We start from the raw sequence: 16,203 nt of genomic DNA, 5'->3' as shown, positions 1-16,203 counted from the left end.
TCCATGGCCTTTGGGTGTCCTCCTAGTCTCTATAGCTTCTTAGGTGAATTAGTTTGATATAAAGAACATTATATATATATGTATATATATATTTATATACATATACACACATTATATATATGATATAATAATATGTAATTATGTTATAAAATAGATTTTCATCTTAGAATTAATATAGTAACTCATTTAGGATTAATATGGTAGTGCACACTTAAAATTATAACTCAGATACTATCCTGCCTCTACATTCTTATTCTGGTTACATACACAGGCCTTTGCCTGAGTCTATATTTTTACTATAAATCACTAGTTCTAAAGGGATTCTTAAGCTAATACAAATGAGAAGTTGCTTAATTAAATTGCCTTCTTACAACCTCAGACTCAACATGCCCAAGGCAGATGCATCTCTCATCATATTGATGAGCCAAGCAGGTCTATTGGCCACCATTTTCCCAACAGCATGTATTCACATTGTGCCACTGTCGTATTTTGGTAATTCTCACAATATTTCAACCTTTTTCATTATTATTATTATTACTATTATATCTTGTTATAGTGATGTGTGATCAGAGACAGATACCCGGCGGCACAATCGAATGTAATGGATTCTCTACTAGCAGTAATGCAATGATCCAGGACAATTCTGAGGGTCTTATGAGAAAGAACGCTATCCACATTCAGAGAAAGAACTGTGGGAGTAGAGAGGCAGAAGAAAAACAACTGCTCGATCACATGGTTCGATGGGGATGGGATGTAGACTCTAAATGATCACTCTAGTACAGATATTAATAATATGGAAATAGGTCTTGATCGATGATATATATAAAACCCAGTGGAATTTCTCATTGGCTATGGGAGAGGGGAGGGAAAGAATATGAATCATGTAACCATGGAAAAACACCCTAAATTAATTAATTAATTAGCTTTAAATTTATAGTGATGTGTGATCAATGGCCTTTGATGTCATTATTGTAATTGTCACAGGGTGCCACACATCAGGCCAACGAGACTGCCAACTTAATCAATAAATGTTGTATGTCTTCTGACTGCTTCACCTACCATCTGTTCTCTATCCTCCTCTTCTCTCCCTATTCCCTGAAACACAATAATATTGAAATCAGGCCAATTAATAGCCCTACAATGGCCTCTAAGTGTTCAAGTGAAAGGAAGAGTCCATCAGGACTCAAATTTCAAAACTCTCACGGCTACCCCAAACTTCAGCCACCACCATTTTCTCATTTTACAGGTAAAGGCCTAAAGAAATGAAGCTTTGGGTAGGAAGAGACAGAGCTAAGATTTTAACCCATATTAGACTCAGAACCCAACCCTCTTCCTATCAAGAAAATTTGTATACATCTTTCTTGGCAAGAATATTATTTAAAATATTTGTATGGAATAATATTAAATCTTTGGGTTTCTGAATTTCAGTTTGGGGGGATGGATCCTGAGGAAAATTAATATTGGATTCTATTATTTATTACCAATACTTTTCTGTGAATCCATCCATTTCCCCAGAGCCCACTTCTGAAGATCAGGCATAATTCTGAAAGGCATAATTGAGTAAGGCTATTCCCACTGTCTGTTTATCCCCCCCAAAAAGAAGATAGTTTGAGCTAAGCATCCCCATCCCCTAAGGGATGATTCTTGGGTCCTAACTTCCAAATGAAAGTTTGGGGAGACCAAGCCAGTGAAAACCTAATGAAGACGGCTTATGTTTTTCTAGCCAAGATTGCTAGAAGCAACTGGGGTTCCAAGGGGCAACCAGCATCCTTTGAGTGTTAGAAAAGAATGTGATCAATCACATCTGAAAGCCAGACCCCTTTCCCAGCTGCAGACTGATCCTGAGGATTAGTCCTGACCCCTAATAAGAAGTAATAGGGCAGCTCAGGGGGTGCAATGGATAGAGCACCCAGGCCAAAGTCAAGACTAACTCATTTCCCTGAGTTCAAGACACGAGCTATGTGACCCCAGGCAAGTCACTTAAACCTGTTGGTCTCAGTTCTTCATCTGTAAATGAGTTGGAGAAGGAAATGACAAACCACACCAATGTCTTTTTCAAGAAAATCTCCCAAAGTAAGACCACAAAGTATAGGAAATGACTGAAACAACTGCCCAAAGAGAACTACAAACCTAACTTCTCATTGAAATAGCCACCAACCAGATCACCTTACATTTTGTTGGTGGGGGGTCCAAATGATATACTATCAGACCAATCAGAAGGAAGATACACCTAGGTTTGAAAGGCGATTTGGGCCTGGCTCTGGGTCTTTTGGCACAAATGGAGGATAGCCATAAGACTCTTCTGCTTCCAGGCTCCATGCCTCTGCTAATCAAGGATATCTTGCTGGAAGGATTGCCTCAGTCAGTTCCTTTATTTAATTCGCTTGTGACATACCAAATTTCCCTAAAAAGCACATAAACCAAAAGTCAATGTTATTGGGTTAATTTTAAATAAGAGAGGTTCTCTTGCCAAAAAAAAAAAAAAAGTAATCTTGGTGGAGAGATATAAAAGGAAAAAAAGCTTAGCCCCAAAACCATTTTCTAAATGGCATAATCAGGAGAGTGTATTAAATATTGACTCTAGTATATGGACTAAGCATTTTTTTTTTTAAGTGTTTCACAATGCGTGCTTTTTATTCTCTTGCTCTGACAGCTTGTATAAATTAAAAAGACATTAAACCAAGGCAAGTATTTGAAGATCTTTGGGCCTCTTCCCCCCTAAACCAATTAATACAAAATAAAAACCAAACAAAAAAACCCCAAGTATCCATTATTTATTTGGATACAGCAGACTTTGTAGTGGGCTATTTCTTTTAATTCATTAAGAAAAATCTTTCAAAAGGGAAAGAAAAAATAAAACTACTGCCCCTACTCCCACCCCTCCCATCATCCAGAACTTAATTAGGAGACTATATAGATATCTCCTAAACCAACATTATGTTATGGCAGCAGTTTCAAAGGTGGCCAAGGTAACTCTAGAATGGATTTTTTTTTCCTTTTTAATAAACACAGCTAGAACTTGGCAGAGCTAACACACTAAATCATAGAGAATTACAATTAAAAAAAATATATATGCACAACCCAAAAGGTAATTTGAAATTTTCATTTGAAAGGTAAAGCTTAATGCTATCAATTCACAAATATACTAATTTAAATACCCAATCCTAGTTGTTATCTAAAACACACATTGCAAACATACAAATGATCTATTCTCTCCACTTGTCAACTCCCATTCATATCAATGGGTATTATGGTTTGGTTTGGGGAGAATAGATTCCCCTTAGACTGCAAGTCAGCAGGTGTTTCTTTACAGTTAACTTTAGCAAAATTCATACAAAATAGTAATTAACAATGATCTTCTCTACTCGTTAACTAACAAGGAAACACCTTCAAAACCGCATTTCATTAAAGTTTCTGTACTAAAATGTAGAAAAACTGAACTACACAAATATTGAAAAGTTAAAAATTCCTTAATTTTTTATTCCTGGTACCACTACCACAATTTACAGGGCAATATACCTGATGTAATGAAAAGAAAAAGAAAAGACAAAGCTACAACAGATAAAAGACCTCAGGAATGTACATCTAATTGACACTACATTGCATTAATCAATAGCTGCACTTTTTGCAAACTGTGGCTATGACAGTCCTGAACAAGAAGGGTTTCCTGTTTAAGCTGCAGTAACTTTTCTGACTATGGATCATCGTTCCTTCTGTGGCAGATTTTTACAGTTCCTCTAATGCATTTGGGACGACTGTCTCAAAGTAACCTGCAGCTTTCCTGACAACTCCTCGCTCTCTCTCCTGCTAAGAACTGTAGCCCTTTTCTGATGAGTTTTTAGAACCTTCTGCTACCATATCCACCACTTCCACCACCAGATCCATAACCACCACCATAAGGACTGCCGGAGCTCCTTCCACCAAAACTGCCTCCTTTCATGGGTCCATAATTTGATTGCTGCTGCCCACTATAATTTCCAAAATCATTATAGTTCCCACTGCCACCATAGTTACCACCACCAAAATTTCCTCCTTCATTGTAACCATCATATCCTCCACCACCACCACCATATCCACCACCTTGGTTTCCGTATCCAGGTCCACCACCACCACCATAACCCCCTCTACTACTGTAGCCAGGACCACCTCCATAGTTGCCACCATCTCCACCAAATCCATTATATCCACCATCTCCACCTCCATAACTGCCTCTGCTGCCACCACCACCACCACCATAACCACCTCTTCCACCAAAATTTCCACCACGGCCAAAGTTTCCACCACCACGGCCAAAGTTTCCTCCTCGTCCCATAAAATTGCCTGAGCCACCTCCACGACCTCTTTGTGACCCAGCAGACTGCATCTCTTGCTTCGAAAGGGCTTTTTTCACCTCACAGTTATGCCCATTAATAGTATGATATTTCTGAACAACAATTTTGTCAACTGTATCATGATCATCAAAAGTTACAAATGCAAATCCTCTCTTCTTTCCACTCTGTCGATCTTCCATAACTTCTATAGTTTCGATCTTGCCATACTTTTCAAAGTAGTCTCTTAAATTATATTCTTCTGTATCTTCTTTAATACCACCAACAAAAATTTTCTTCATGGTTAGATGTGCACCAGGTTTTACAGAATCCTCTCTAGAAACGGCTCTCTTTGGTTCTACTACACGTCCATCAACCTTATGTGGCCGAGCACACATTGCTGCATCTACCTCTTCTACACAAGAATAAGTCACAAAGCCAAAGCCTCTGGAACGTTTTGTTTGGGGATCTCTCATCACCACACAATCTGTGAGAGTGCCCCATTTTTCAAAGTGTTCTCTTAAACTATCATCCGTAGTTTCAAAGCTCAAGCCACCAATAAACAGTTTTCTCAACTGCTCTGGTTCCTTTGGATCATGACCCTCCTCCCCCCGGCGGCGGCGACGGCGGCCGGAGTCGGGCTGGGGGCGGCCGGGCGGCTGTTTTACCTCCATTTTGAGACCTGGACTAAGCATTTTTAATAGTCATTTTTTGGTAGTTAGAATTTTTTAAAGCATTGAAATATTTTATTTTATTATTTTTTATCTTTTATTTTATCTTTTATTTTTATTTTAGAATATTTTTGCATGGTTACATGATTCATGTTCTTTCCCTTCCTCCCAAGCCCTCAAACTTCCCACAGCCAACACACAATTCCACCAGGTTTTACATGTATCATTGATCGCAATCTATTTCCATATTAATTGATAGTTGCACTAGGGTGGTCGTTTAGAGTCTGTATCCCAAATCATATCCCCCTCAACCCATGTGTTCAAGCAGTTGTTTTCACTGAAATATTTTAAATAAAGGCACATACATTTCTAAAGACATAATACGATTGCACATTTATAGTCATTTTAAATGGTACCTGGACCGTTAGAAATTTAGAGATAAAAGAAACGGAAAACTTTCTCTAGAAGAAAAAAACTTTTATATCAGATGGTGAATGGAAAATGCCTAGAAATCAGTGTTAGATCTGAGAAGGAAAAACAATTCTTCCTTTCAGGCAAAATTTATTTTGCTAAATTTCCATTTGTTTTGGCACATTCTTTATCCTGTTTCAAATGTTTGGTTCATGGACTAATATTAGGCACAAGTATGAAGAATTCAATCATATACTGCTTGGCTTTCTACTAAAAACTAATTCTAATTAGTTCTATAGAAAGGATTTTCTATGAGTAAAAAGGAAGTGAAAAAGTGAAAATTCCTAATAAATATATAAACACAGAGGAAAGGGAGGTTGAAGAAACTTGAGCCAACCTAATTTTTATTAAGTTATTTCAGAACAAAAGGGACACTGTGTAGATGACATTCAGATTATGGCCAAGCGTCAGTATACAACATTGCTATTTTGAGAATATTGGCCTGCTTTGAAAAGAAGCTAAATGGTAAAACAAAAATAATTTAACTTTATTTTCTTTTGACAATGTTATAAAGTACTGTTTTTATGTGCAGTCATTGAAAAAAGCTTTAACTACTTTATAATCAGTGAACTTTTTTGAAGTCCAAAAATAACAACCCACTAAAACTTCCTGGGTACTATTAATATGGCTTAAAAGAATTTTGTTTTATTTTCTGCTTCTTATGTTAACCATTATTTTTCCCATAATATCCATAGGGTAGATATAAAAATACCTAATTTCCCCCATTCTACAGATGTTAGGCAAGGAAACAGAAATTAGGAAACTGTTAAGACTCTCTTTTTCTAAAATTACTTTATATTTCCTATTCTGCGTGCACATAAAATGTAAACTCCCTGAAGGCAAAGACTATTTCCTTTTTTGTCTTTGTATCCTTGGCATACAAGCACAGTGTCTAATACAAAGTATAGATTTAATAATTATTTGTTGAAATAATGTATTGAGCTTCCTAGTGATCATTAGAAAGGAGGAAGCAGCTTGTATTAAGTAGCTATTCATCATATGTAGTTTTAGGCACTGTGCTAAATGCTAACATCACAATGTCTGGAATGGATTTATGAGCCTAAGGAACAAAAGCAAATTATCTGGTTCATATTGGACTGGTTTATTGATGCTATAACTAAAGTTATTTGACATTAAACCAATAAAACAGACTTTTGGTTTATGTGCTTTTTAGGGAATGTCACAGGTGAATTTAACAAAGGAACATGTCTGAGGCAAGAGAGTGTGAAATTTTAAATGGATTTTAATTTTATTTTTAAGATTTAGTCAAGCCAGTATTGGTTGATACTCTCCCACATCATATGAGGCTACAAGTTACTCTTGTAACTACAGCAACTTCAACAATAATATTCTTCATCTACTTTCTGGAAAAACAAGTTTCAAGGTCAAGTTTTTATCTTTTAACTTTTTATTCAGGTAGTCTCTGGTCATTTGAGTCCAAATTCTATTATTTTAATTTGTGTCTCCCATCTTTGTAACTTCATCCACCATCCATTTAACTCCAATTCGAGTTCCTTTATATGGATAACTAGTGGGGCAGGGATAGAGCGCCAGCACTAAAACGTCTATCAATCAGGATTATCTTACTTTTGCCAAGGGATGTCCAAATGATGTACCATGAGACCAATGAGAAGGCAGACACACTTAGGTGTAAGAGATCCTGTCAACCCTCACTCAGGGTGAATTGATTATTGATTATCAAGAAGCCATTGACCCAATTTATTGATTATTATTAGCCTAACTAGTAAGTTGATCATACTTGAACCTTGTCTCTCAGTTAACATTAATTTTCAAGCATAATGTAAGAAAACCTTGCTGAATTCTCACTACTCATTGTACTTTTTGCTTTAAATACCCAGGATTGCTATATATACATATATGTATACTGTAGGTATACTTTCCATAGACCATCAGGACTAATATGAAATAAAATAGAGCATAAACATGACTGGGCTAAAATATATACATTAATTTCCATCCTTTTATATAGAGAGATGGAAATGTTTACATGTTTCAACCCATGTTTAAATATGTAACTACATAAATATTGGAACACACACCTATATGCATGCATATACAAAAGTATAAATAAAATAAAATGTTGGCCTTGGAGTCTTGGATTTATAGGTCCCACCTCTGACAAATACTAGCTGATCCCAGGTAAAGTCGCTTAATTTCTCAGCATCCCAGGCAACACTCTAAAATTGTCACCAAAAAAAGTTGCTATTCTGCAAACAATTAGCTTTGAGAACAGAATGATAATAGACTATCTAGTAAGATACTAGATAGGATCCACTATCTAGTAGGGTAGAGAGAGACTATCAATAGAGGTACTGTAGTAGGATATCTAGTAGCTCTGAAAATACTGGCTACTACTAAAACTGTGGAAAAAAATGGAAGAGTGTTCCATGCAACTCAATACTTACGTTGCACCAGGAATATAATGCTGATTATGTTTTAAAGTCTACAGCAATTTTCACAAGCCCTTCCATAATGATTCCTTCATGTGAGCCTCAACACTACTGTAGGACAGACAGGATGGGTATTATCATCTCCATTTTTATAGAGAAAGAACCTGAGCCTCCCAGAGGTTAAATGACTTATTCAAAGTTGTTCAGGTAGAGTTGAGGCTAGGACCCAATTTTCTGACTTGACCCAGCACTCTATTCAAGGGTTCCACAAATCCATAATTAACAAATATATCTTCCAAAGAATGAATAATATCTTTCACTCTATATATTACTGTTTTCCAAACAGATGTAGTTGTGATTAATAAATTCCAGCCATTTAAAAATTAGTAACAAATTCACAGTAGCTTTCTGTCATTATATATTTTCTCATTCAAAGATATTATTTAATATATATATATGTATAAACCAGTGGAATTCCTTGTCAACTCTGGGAGGGGGGAAATATGAGAGGAAGGAGAAAACATGAATCATGTAAACATGGGAAAACTTAAAAAAAAAAAAAAGATATTATTTATATGTATAACCCAGTGGGATTGCTCATCAGCTCTGGGAGAGGGGAGGAAGAGAACATGAATCATGTTACCATGGAAAAATATTTTTAAAAAATTATATTAAATTGAAAAAAGATATTATAACTAATATAATGAGAAGGTGTGAAAGTTTTTTGATGTTTAAAAGGGAAAAAAACTTGGGGATCCCTCTAGGATGCCATCTGCCTAACCCTACAACCAGTATGCATTCTTCATAACTTACTACATATTGTAGCACAGAATTTTAAGACCATTTCTGGAAGTTTTTGGTAGCAAGTCTCTTATTTAAATTTATAATGTAGATCTATTTCTGCCAATGAGAATTAAATAATTTAATCTTCCATCCAGATTTTTATTCTTCCCCAAATGCTGTATAAGTTTTTTAGATGATCAAAAAATCACTTGGGGTAATATGATGGACTCAACACAAGAACACAAGAACAACTGCCAGATTACTAATAGAATCAACTTTCAATTATCTACATCAAAAGGACTGAGTAGGAGCATAGATTAAATTAAAGGGTGAGAAAATCTCTAGGATTTCTTGTTTTCATACTTTTAAGAATGCTCTTGTAATTGCATTTATATTGGAACATAGGACTTTCTATAAATTCACAAAGAATCCCAGCAAAAACACTAGCCATACTGTGAAGAAATTAACAGAAGCTGGGAAGTTATTTATGCTCTTCTATCTTTTCTTTCTTAAAGAAATTTAATAAAATTCATTTCAGAGTGAGAGGTGATTCTAAAGCCAAATAAGGATAGAGAGGTCCTTGCTGTATTTGATGGTGTTATTTTATTCATTTACCTCTTTCCTGATCACTGGACATAAATGAATGTTTTCCCTTTAAATACTACCTGCCTTTAATGGTTCAGAGAAATATGGGAAGACTTATAAGAACTGATGAAGAGTGAAGTGAGAAGAATCAGAACAATTTATACAATAATAATATTGTAAAAATCAATTTAAAAAGACTTAAAAATTCTGACCGATATAGTGACCAACCAATGATTCCAAAGGACTCGTGACCCAATAGATTACAGATTTTCTGATAGAGAGGTAATGGACTAAGAGTACAGAATGAAGCATATCTTTTTCTTAACATGGTTAGTGTGGAAATGTTTTGTTTGAATATATGTTTGTAACAGTTTTGTTTTTCTTGTCTTTCCAATTTGGGGAGAGAAGGAGGGAGGGAGAGAGAGAAAGAAACAGAGAGAGAAAAGGGGGAAAGAGGGAAAGAGAGGGGACATCTTTGAAAAAATTAATTAAAAATTATTCCCCCCTTTAAAAATTAAGTTAAAGTAAAGGAAAGACAAGAAAGATTCACTGTAACACCAAATGACTAGTACTTTTCTGCTTATGTTAAAAGAACCTAGAAGTTACATTTGTGGATAATATTGTGGTTTGGGGACAGTAAGAGCTGGGAAGGAGAAATTAAGTCTATCCTTATTTAAACCTAAAATCATGATGATGGGGAAAATAATGATGACAGGAACATTGCAAAGAACTTTTTTTAAGCACAGGTGAATCTCCAGAGGGGAAAAGAACATAAAGAAGGAAGAAAGAGCCAAAAATAGTGAGAAGTTAAAGAGTAGGACAAGGAGAACTATGTGAATGTATAAGAATTTCAAGTATGTACATATTAAAATTCAGTGTCATCATTCTTTAAAATGATCTACTTGATTACAATTTCTAGAATGAATACTTATTATTCAATTCCATGCAGACTTTTCCCTTAGGGTGACACAAAGCTGATTATACTGAAGTTGACCTAGAAAGCCAAAGGTAGAAAATTCATGGGGTTTATGCATTCTTAATTAGTCCAAGCATAACAATTTTGTTCTTGATAATTAATTTCTTTCAATCTACCTTCTACAACTGTCACATGAGAAAAAAGAAACCCTAATCTCCAAAAGCAAGGTTAAATACAAAAAGACATCAAGAAAGGAGAAAAGATAGAGGGATATACATCTTTAAATAAACAAGAAGAAATGAGATGCAATAAGGGAAAAGACACTGACTTCAGAATCAGGAGGCCTGTAGCTGTCTCTTACTAGCTGGGTCACTTTGAGTTAGTTAGGGCAACCTAGAGGTCATGTGAACCTAGAGTGAGAAAAGCCTGTCTTTGACATTTGTTAATTTGTGTCCTTGGAAAAAGTCATTTAAGTCATTTAAGTTCTCTCACCTTGATAATTCCATATATAAAATGGAGATAATAAAATTGACGTTATGTCCCTCAAAGGGTTGCTGTGAGGTTCAAGTGAGATAATATATATAAATTACTTTGCAAACTTTAAATTACTACATAAATGTCTCATAATTTTTAAGACTGTAAATTAAAGACATTTTGCCATCAGGTTCCGTGAGGGCAGTGTTCCCATATGATTATAATAATAGCTGACATTTAACTCATTACTTTGAGGTTCCAAATTTTCATTTGATCCTCACAACAGCTCTTGGGAAGGGGAAGAGATATTTTGGTCATTAGTGTACCCATTTCAGAGGTGAGAAAAATGGGGCTCATAGACCTGTTTATATCGAAAGCATTGGAGGTAAAATCTGACCCTAATGCTCTGATAGTTCAGGGCTCTTGTACTATATACCATGGATGCTCTTCAGTAGCAGAGCTTAACATGGTACCTGGCACATGGTTGTTGCTGCTGCCTAGCTGGAGGCAGCCAGGTGGCTCAGTGGATGGAGCATCAGATTTGGAGTCAGGAAGACCTGGGTTCAAGTAGAGCCTCAGACATTGACTAGTTATATGGCTCTTGGCAAGCCATTTAACACTGCAGAAGGGAAAGGCAAACCCTCCAATATCTTTGCCAAAAAAAAACCCTTACAGGGTCACAAAGATTTGGACGTGATTGAATGATTGGCATGGAGTAGGCCTTCTTAATATATATTATTTAAATATATATTTACTTTAACACCACATTATTATACAATATACAATATTATATTATGGTAAATTAAATATATATAAATATAATAAAATAATGAAGATTTCTTTTTTTAAAACCCTTACTTTCCATTTTAGAATCAATACTAAGGGGGGCAGCTGGGTAGCTCAGTGGATTGCGAGCCAGCCCTAGAGACAGGAGGTCCTAGGTTCAAATCTGACCTCAGACACTTCCCAGCTGTGTGACCCTGGGCAAGTCACTTGACCCCCATTGCCTACCCTTACCACTCTTCCACCTAGGAGCCAATAACACAGTATTGACTCCAAGACTAAAGGTAAGGGTTTAAAAAAAAAAAAAGAATCAGTACTAAGTATCTATACTATCTCTCTGCTATCTACTATCTACTAAGACAGAAGAGTAGTAAGGGCTAGAACAGTGATGGGCAAACTACAGCCCGTGGGCCAGATGTGGCTGCCTGAAATGTGCTATCCAGCTGCCCAACACTATTCCTAATCTGATGAATACAATGAAACTTCAAAAGAGTTGCCTTAGAAACAGATTGACAGATGAGCATTTCCTTTCCTTTGGCCCCCTCTTTAAAAAGTTTGCCCATTACTGGGCTAGGCAATTGGAATTAAGTGACTAGTCAACTGTCACACAGCATCAAAGTGTGTGAAACCAGATTTGAACCCAAGTCCTTCTGACTTCAAGCCTGGTATTCTACCCAGTGACCCACCTAGAAGTCCTTTAATAGATGTTTCTTGATTGATTTTAAATCCTCGGTTCTCTTTTCCCCTTTATTTCTCTGCCCTTCTTTGATTGGAAAGAATGCTGCAAAAATGCACAAAACTCTTGGCAGGCTTTCCCAACAACAAGGATGGCCACCTCAGTGGAGAAAGCAAGAATAGATACAACTAGCCCAAAAGTCATTTCAAAAGCCTCAATCTAGTTTAAACCTTTGAAGCTTGGAAAACTTGGGAAAAAAACATTTCTACTCACCTCCTCTTCCTATTTTTGCTATTAGATGCCACTGAATTTCCTCAGGGAAAGATAAAAGTGTGTCCCCCACTCCTTTGACTCTTACTACTTGGATAATTTAAGTTCTCAGGCTGGACTGTTGTCTCAGAGTATCTAAGTTCAACAGCACAGCCCTAAAAATATCTAAGCCAAAAAGTTCAGCACGTATCAACTTCACTGAAGTTGCTAGACAACGAAGCTTGTCAATTTTTAAAATAGCATTTGATGAGAATATGAATGAACTAATGTTGATGTACATCGATTTAAAACTTACCTTTTATACTTTTCTGGACACTATTTTTTCCCTTCAAAAGCTTTGACCACTTGATTGCTCTTGTAGTGAGTATCCTCAAATAGGTAGAAAAAAAGTCTTCATAAGAGGCATAATCAAAGTCTTCGGGCCTTTCAAATCCGTATGGATCGATTCTGATATTAGAAGAGGAAACAATTATAAATAATTTTATAAATATTTTGTGTTTCTTCCTCTATAGATCTGTTGTTTCACATTCCCTTCCATCCCTATAAAAGGTTCTTGAGAGTATTTTTGTCTTCAGTTCAGAAGTGCCTGGAACATACTTTATGAATGCTTGTGGAACTGACTAATAATAATTTTAAACATAAAGATAACAGCTGCTAACTTCATTAAGCTTAGCTCAAAATTGTACTATCACAGCAGGAAGTTAAAAGCTAATACAAGGTTTGGATGTATGATATACACCAGTTTAAGAAGGATACATGCCCATATGCTTGGATACTTTGAATAAAAAGAAACAAAACTTAGAATCACCTGTTTCTATTTAATAGGAAAGATTTTATCATTAACTCAAATATGTCAGACACAAAGTCAGAAGCTTTTTTTATATTTAACTGAAGCTAACCCTGTTTTTACATGTCCTCGCAAGGAATGTGGACAAAAAAAAAAAAGACAGAGATTGTTAAGATATGCCAATACTTATTTAACTATTCTTGACCTAGGAAAAACAATAAGAAGGAAAGCAGCAATAAGAATTTGGTAGCAAAGATGGGACCAGACTAGAGGTCTCCCCTGTACAAGATGGAATAGTGGAAAAAGCACCAGGATCCAGCTTTGCTTTCAAACCTGACCTTAAACACTAGCTGTGTGACCTTGGGCAAGTCACTTAACATTTCTCTGGCTCAGTTTCCTCTTCTGTAAAATGGAATCATATTGACTACCTACTTCCTTGGGGTTGTGAGGATAAAATGAGATATTCATAAAAGCGATTTGCAAACCTTACATTTTATAAATGGTAACTTCACTAAGGAGTCAGATCTATAGTATTCCTTCCAATTCTGCCTCTTGGACTGGCTTGCTATGTGAGCTCCGACAAGACACTAGACTTAGGTTTTCTCATCTGGAAAATGAAGAGTGACCCCCTTTCATGCTCCAAAAGGCTATAATCAATCCGGAAAGGAACCATTAATGGTGAAATACTCTGCGAGGAGGCTTTGAATAGATGGCTTCTCTCCAGGCTTCTCAAAAGAGAGACCATGGTGACCAGAATGGGTTGAGCTGCCCCAGTCCCATTGGGGATCTCCAGCCCACTAGGGACAAGTAGCACGCGTGGGTCCTATGAACGAATTCCTAAGGCTCCTGGAAAGAGATTGCCCTTTTGCCAACTGGAAGGCTTGTGGATACTATCCCAAATGAAGTGGCTATAAATATAACGATCACAACTCTGCCAAGCATTTGTGGCTTACTATAGTCACTCGCGCGCGCACCCAGAGACAGACACACAGACAGACACATACTACGGTGAGGAGGGAGAGTGGCTCACTAAAAATCTGCCTTGGAAAAGAATACTCCCAAAGGCGCGCACGCCTCCCAATGAGGGTCAGCTCGCTGTGCCAGGACAGCTCCCTTCTTCCGTGTTCCGAGCAGCCCACAGCGCACCCTGCCACCTGTCAGGACCGGGTAGCTGTTCGTGCCCTCCCTCTCCGTGGCCAATCTGAGGGGCCGGAGTGGGGGAAGCCCCACACCCACCGCAGATACCTGGGGATCCGCTCCCTGGCTGCCTGGGATGCCTCCTCCTCCTCGCGCTCCTTTTCTAAAGAAGGCGGCAGAGACTGCGGCGAGGGTTCCATCCCGCTGGGGTTCCGTCTGGAGAGAGTGGGGGGCTGCCTCTCGGCGCGTTCTGAAGTACTGCAGGGACAGGGCGGGGGCGCGAAGGAGCCGGAGTTGGGGGCGCGGCCGCCGGGGCTGGGAGTAGAGGAAAGCAGCAGCTAGGACCGTAGAGGAGACTCTTTGGGAGGAGAGGTTTTCTGCTCTCTCGCTCGCTCCGGGCTTGGCAGCACCGCGCAGCGCGCTAAATCCAGTCGGAGTGGGAAGCGTCCTCACAGAGGGCAGAGGCCTCCGCAGCCCCTGCTGAAGCTTGGTCCCATAAGGAAGCGGGAGACTAGTGGAAGGAAAGTGGTGCAGGGTCCAAAGTTCATCACCTCGCACTCCAGGAGCTAATTGTCTCCTTTCTGGCTTGACAGCCACCTGGAGGAGATAGAGCAAGCAAGAGAAGGAAGAGGTCGCGGGGCGAAGGGAATCCAGTGGACCAGGGGTGCGCCCATCACTCAGGACGGCGGGAAGGCTCTGGACCGCATTCACAAGCTCGCTGCTCCCTTATGCCTCGGGCTCTTTGGCCCTCTCCAAAAGGCCCTAAAGCAGCCAGGCGCAAAGGTGCAGGACGAGGTACCGAGGCTGCACCTGGCCCCGACTGACTTAAGGCAAACTGTGATCCTGCAGCAGAGAACTTCACGAGGCAAACTTAAGCTAGGGCCCAGGGACCGCAGCGCACAAATCTCCTTTCGCACGTTCCCAACCGACTCTCTCTCCGGCTTCCCACAGGCATCTAGCTCTCTTCCCCGGCGGCGTCCGCGTCTCTCTTTTTCCTTTGCTTTGACCCAGGCTGTCAGTCAAGCGCCGAGGGCGGAGCTTGTCTCCCCACCCCTCCGTCTCCTCCTTAGCTACCAGAGGAGCTGTATTAGGAGTGGCCTGCCACTGAGAGGAGTCCACGGTTGCGAGAGCCACCTCGGTGCTCTGGGGGACCTGAGGAAAATCACTGCTGAACGCTTGTAAGGGCTGGGTGGGTAAGGGGCACTTAGAGGCGCCGCTGGCCTCCCGATGCCCTGAGGCTTGTCGGGGCCTCTATTCCTCCTCTGATATAGCAGCTGCAGTGGTTCCGGGCTGGGAGCGTGCTCCTTGGACCTGCAGGCATTTGAAAATTTAAGGTGTGGTTGTGAACTATCCACGGGTCAGGGGGAAAGCTAGGGAGAGAGACCCAAGGGAGAAAGAATAAGGTGGAAGTGAGGTGGGGAAGGAAGGGTCGCCAAAATCAAAACTTGGGGGAAAAAAAAAAACCCGGACATAATCTAAACGCCTAATGACCAACCTCGGCGATCCAGTCGGACAACTCAAATACCGGCCATTTGGCAACTCCGGTGGGGGGAGGGGAAGGGCAGGATGCAAAAAGCAAGTCCTTAGTGTGCGGGAGGCGAAGGAAGGGAGCTCTCGGGGAATCCTACAATTCCCTGGCCACCAGTGGAGTTCATCTACCCGTGGTACAGCAAGCTTTTTAAGGAAAGAAAATTTTACCCTCCCCCCCCCATTCTTTAAAATCTCAGTGCCTAGTAAGTAGAATTCTCATTCTTAGCAGTAAAGATAAAAGCGGATCAGAAAGCCACAGTTTAGACTTTTGCTTTTAATTACATCTGCAGAAGACACAACACTACTCTTAATTTTTCTTTTCTCTCTTTTAACCTCCCTTCAGACGCGTAAACAAGCCCAACAACTTCCCTTTAGCACCCTAAAATTGATTAATCCAGTATC

General features: G+C 39.0%; 1 protein-coding gene across 5 annotated transcripts in view; it reads right to left on the bottom strand.

The window, feature by feature from the left end:
* Positions 1-14,897, bottom strand: part of GRTP1 (growth hormone regulated TBC protein 1) — an 83,227-nt gene extending 68,330 nt beyond the window's left edge. Inside the window, exons 1-2 of one of the 5 annotated variants that reach the window (XM_044670507.1) lie at positions 14,380-14,871; positions 12,643-12,794 (exon numbers count right to left, since the gene is read on the bottom strand). In XM_044670507.1, the coding sequence (XP_044526442.1) occupies positions 12,643-12,794; positions 14,380-14,471 (244 nt within the window). In that variant the 5' untranslated portion in view covers positions 14,472-14,871. Of the gene's footprint in view, positions 1-3,451; positions 5,072-12,642; positions 12,795-14,379 lie in introns of those variants that run through there. The other 4 variants (XR_006505828.1, XM_044670506.1, XM_044670509.1 and 1 more) reach the window with 4 other exon arrangements.
* Positions 14,898-16,203: the final 1,306 nt, after the last annotated feature.

Source organism: Gracilinanus agilis, chromosome 3 (assembly GCF_016433145.1).
Source record: "Gracilinanus agilis isolate LMUSP501 chromosome 3, AgileGrace, whole genome shotgun sequence".
Lineage (NCBI taxonomy): Eukaryota > Metazoa > Chordata > Mammalia > Didelphimorphia > Didelphidae > Gracilinanus > Gracilinanus agilis.
The sequence above is the reverse complement of the archived record's forward strand: the minus strand, read 5'-3'. Positions and strand labels throughout refer to the sequence as shown.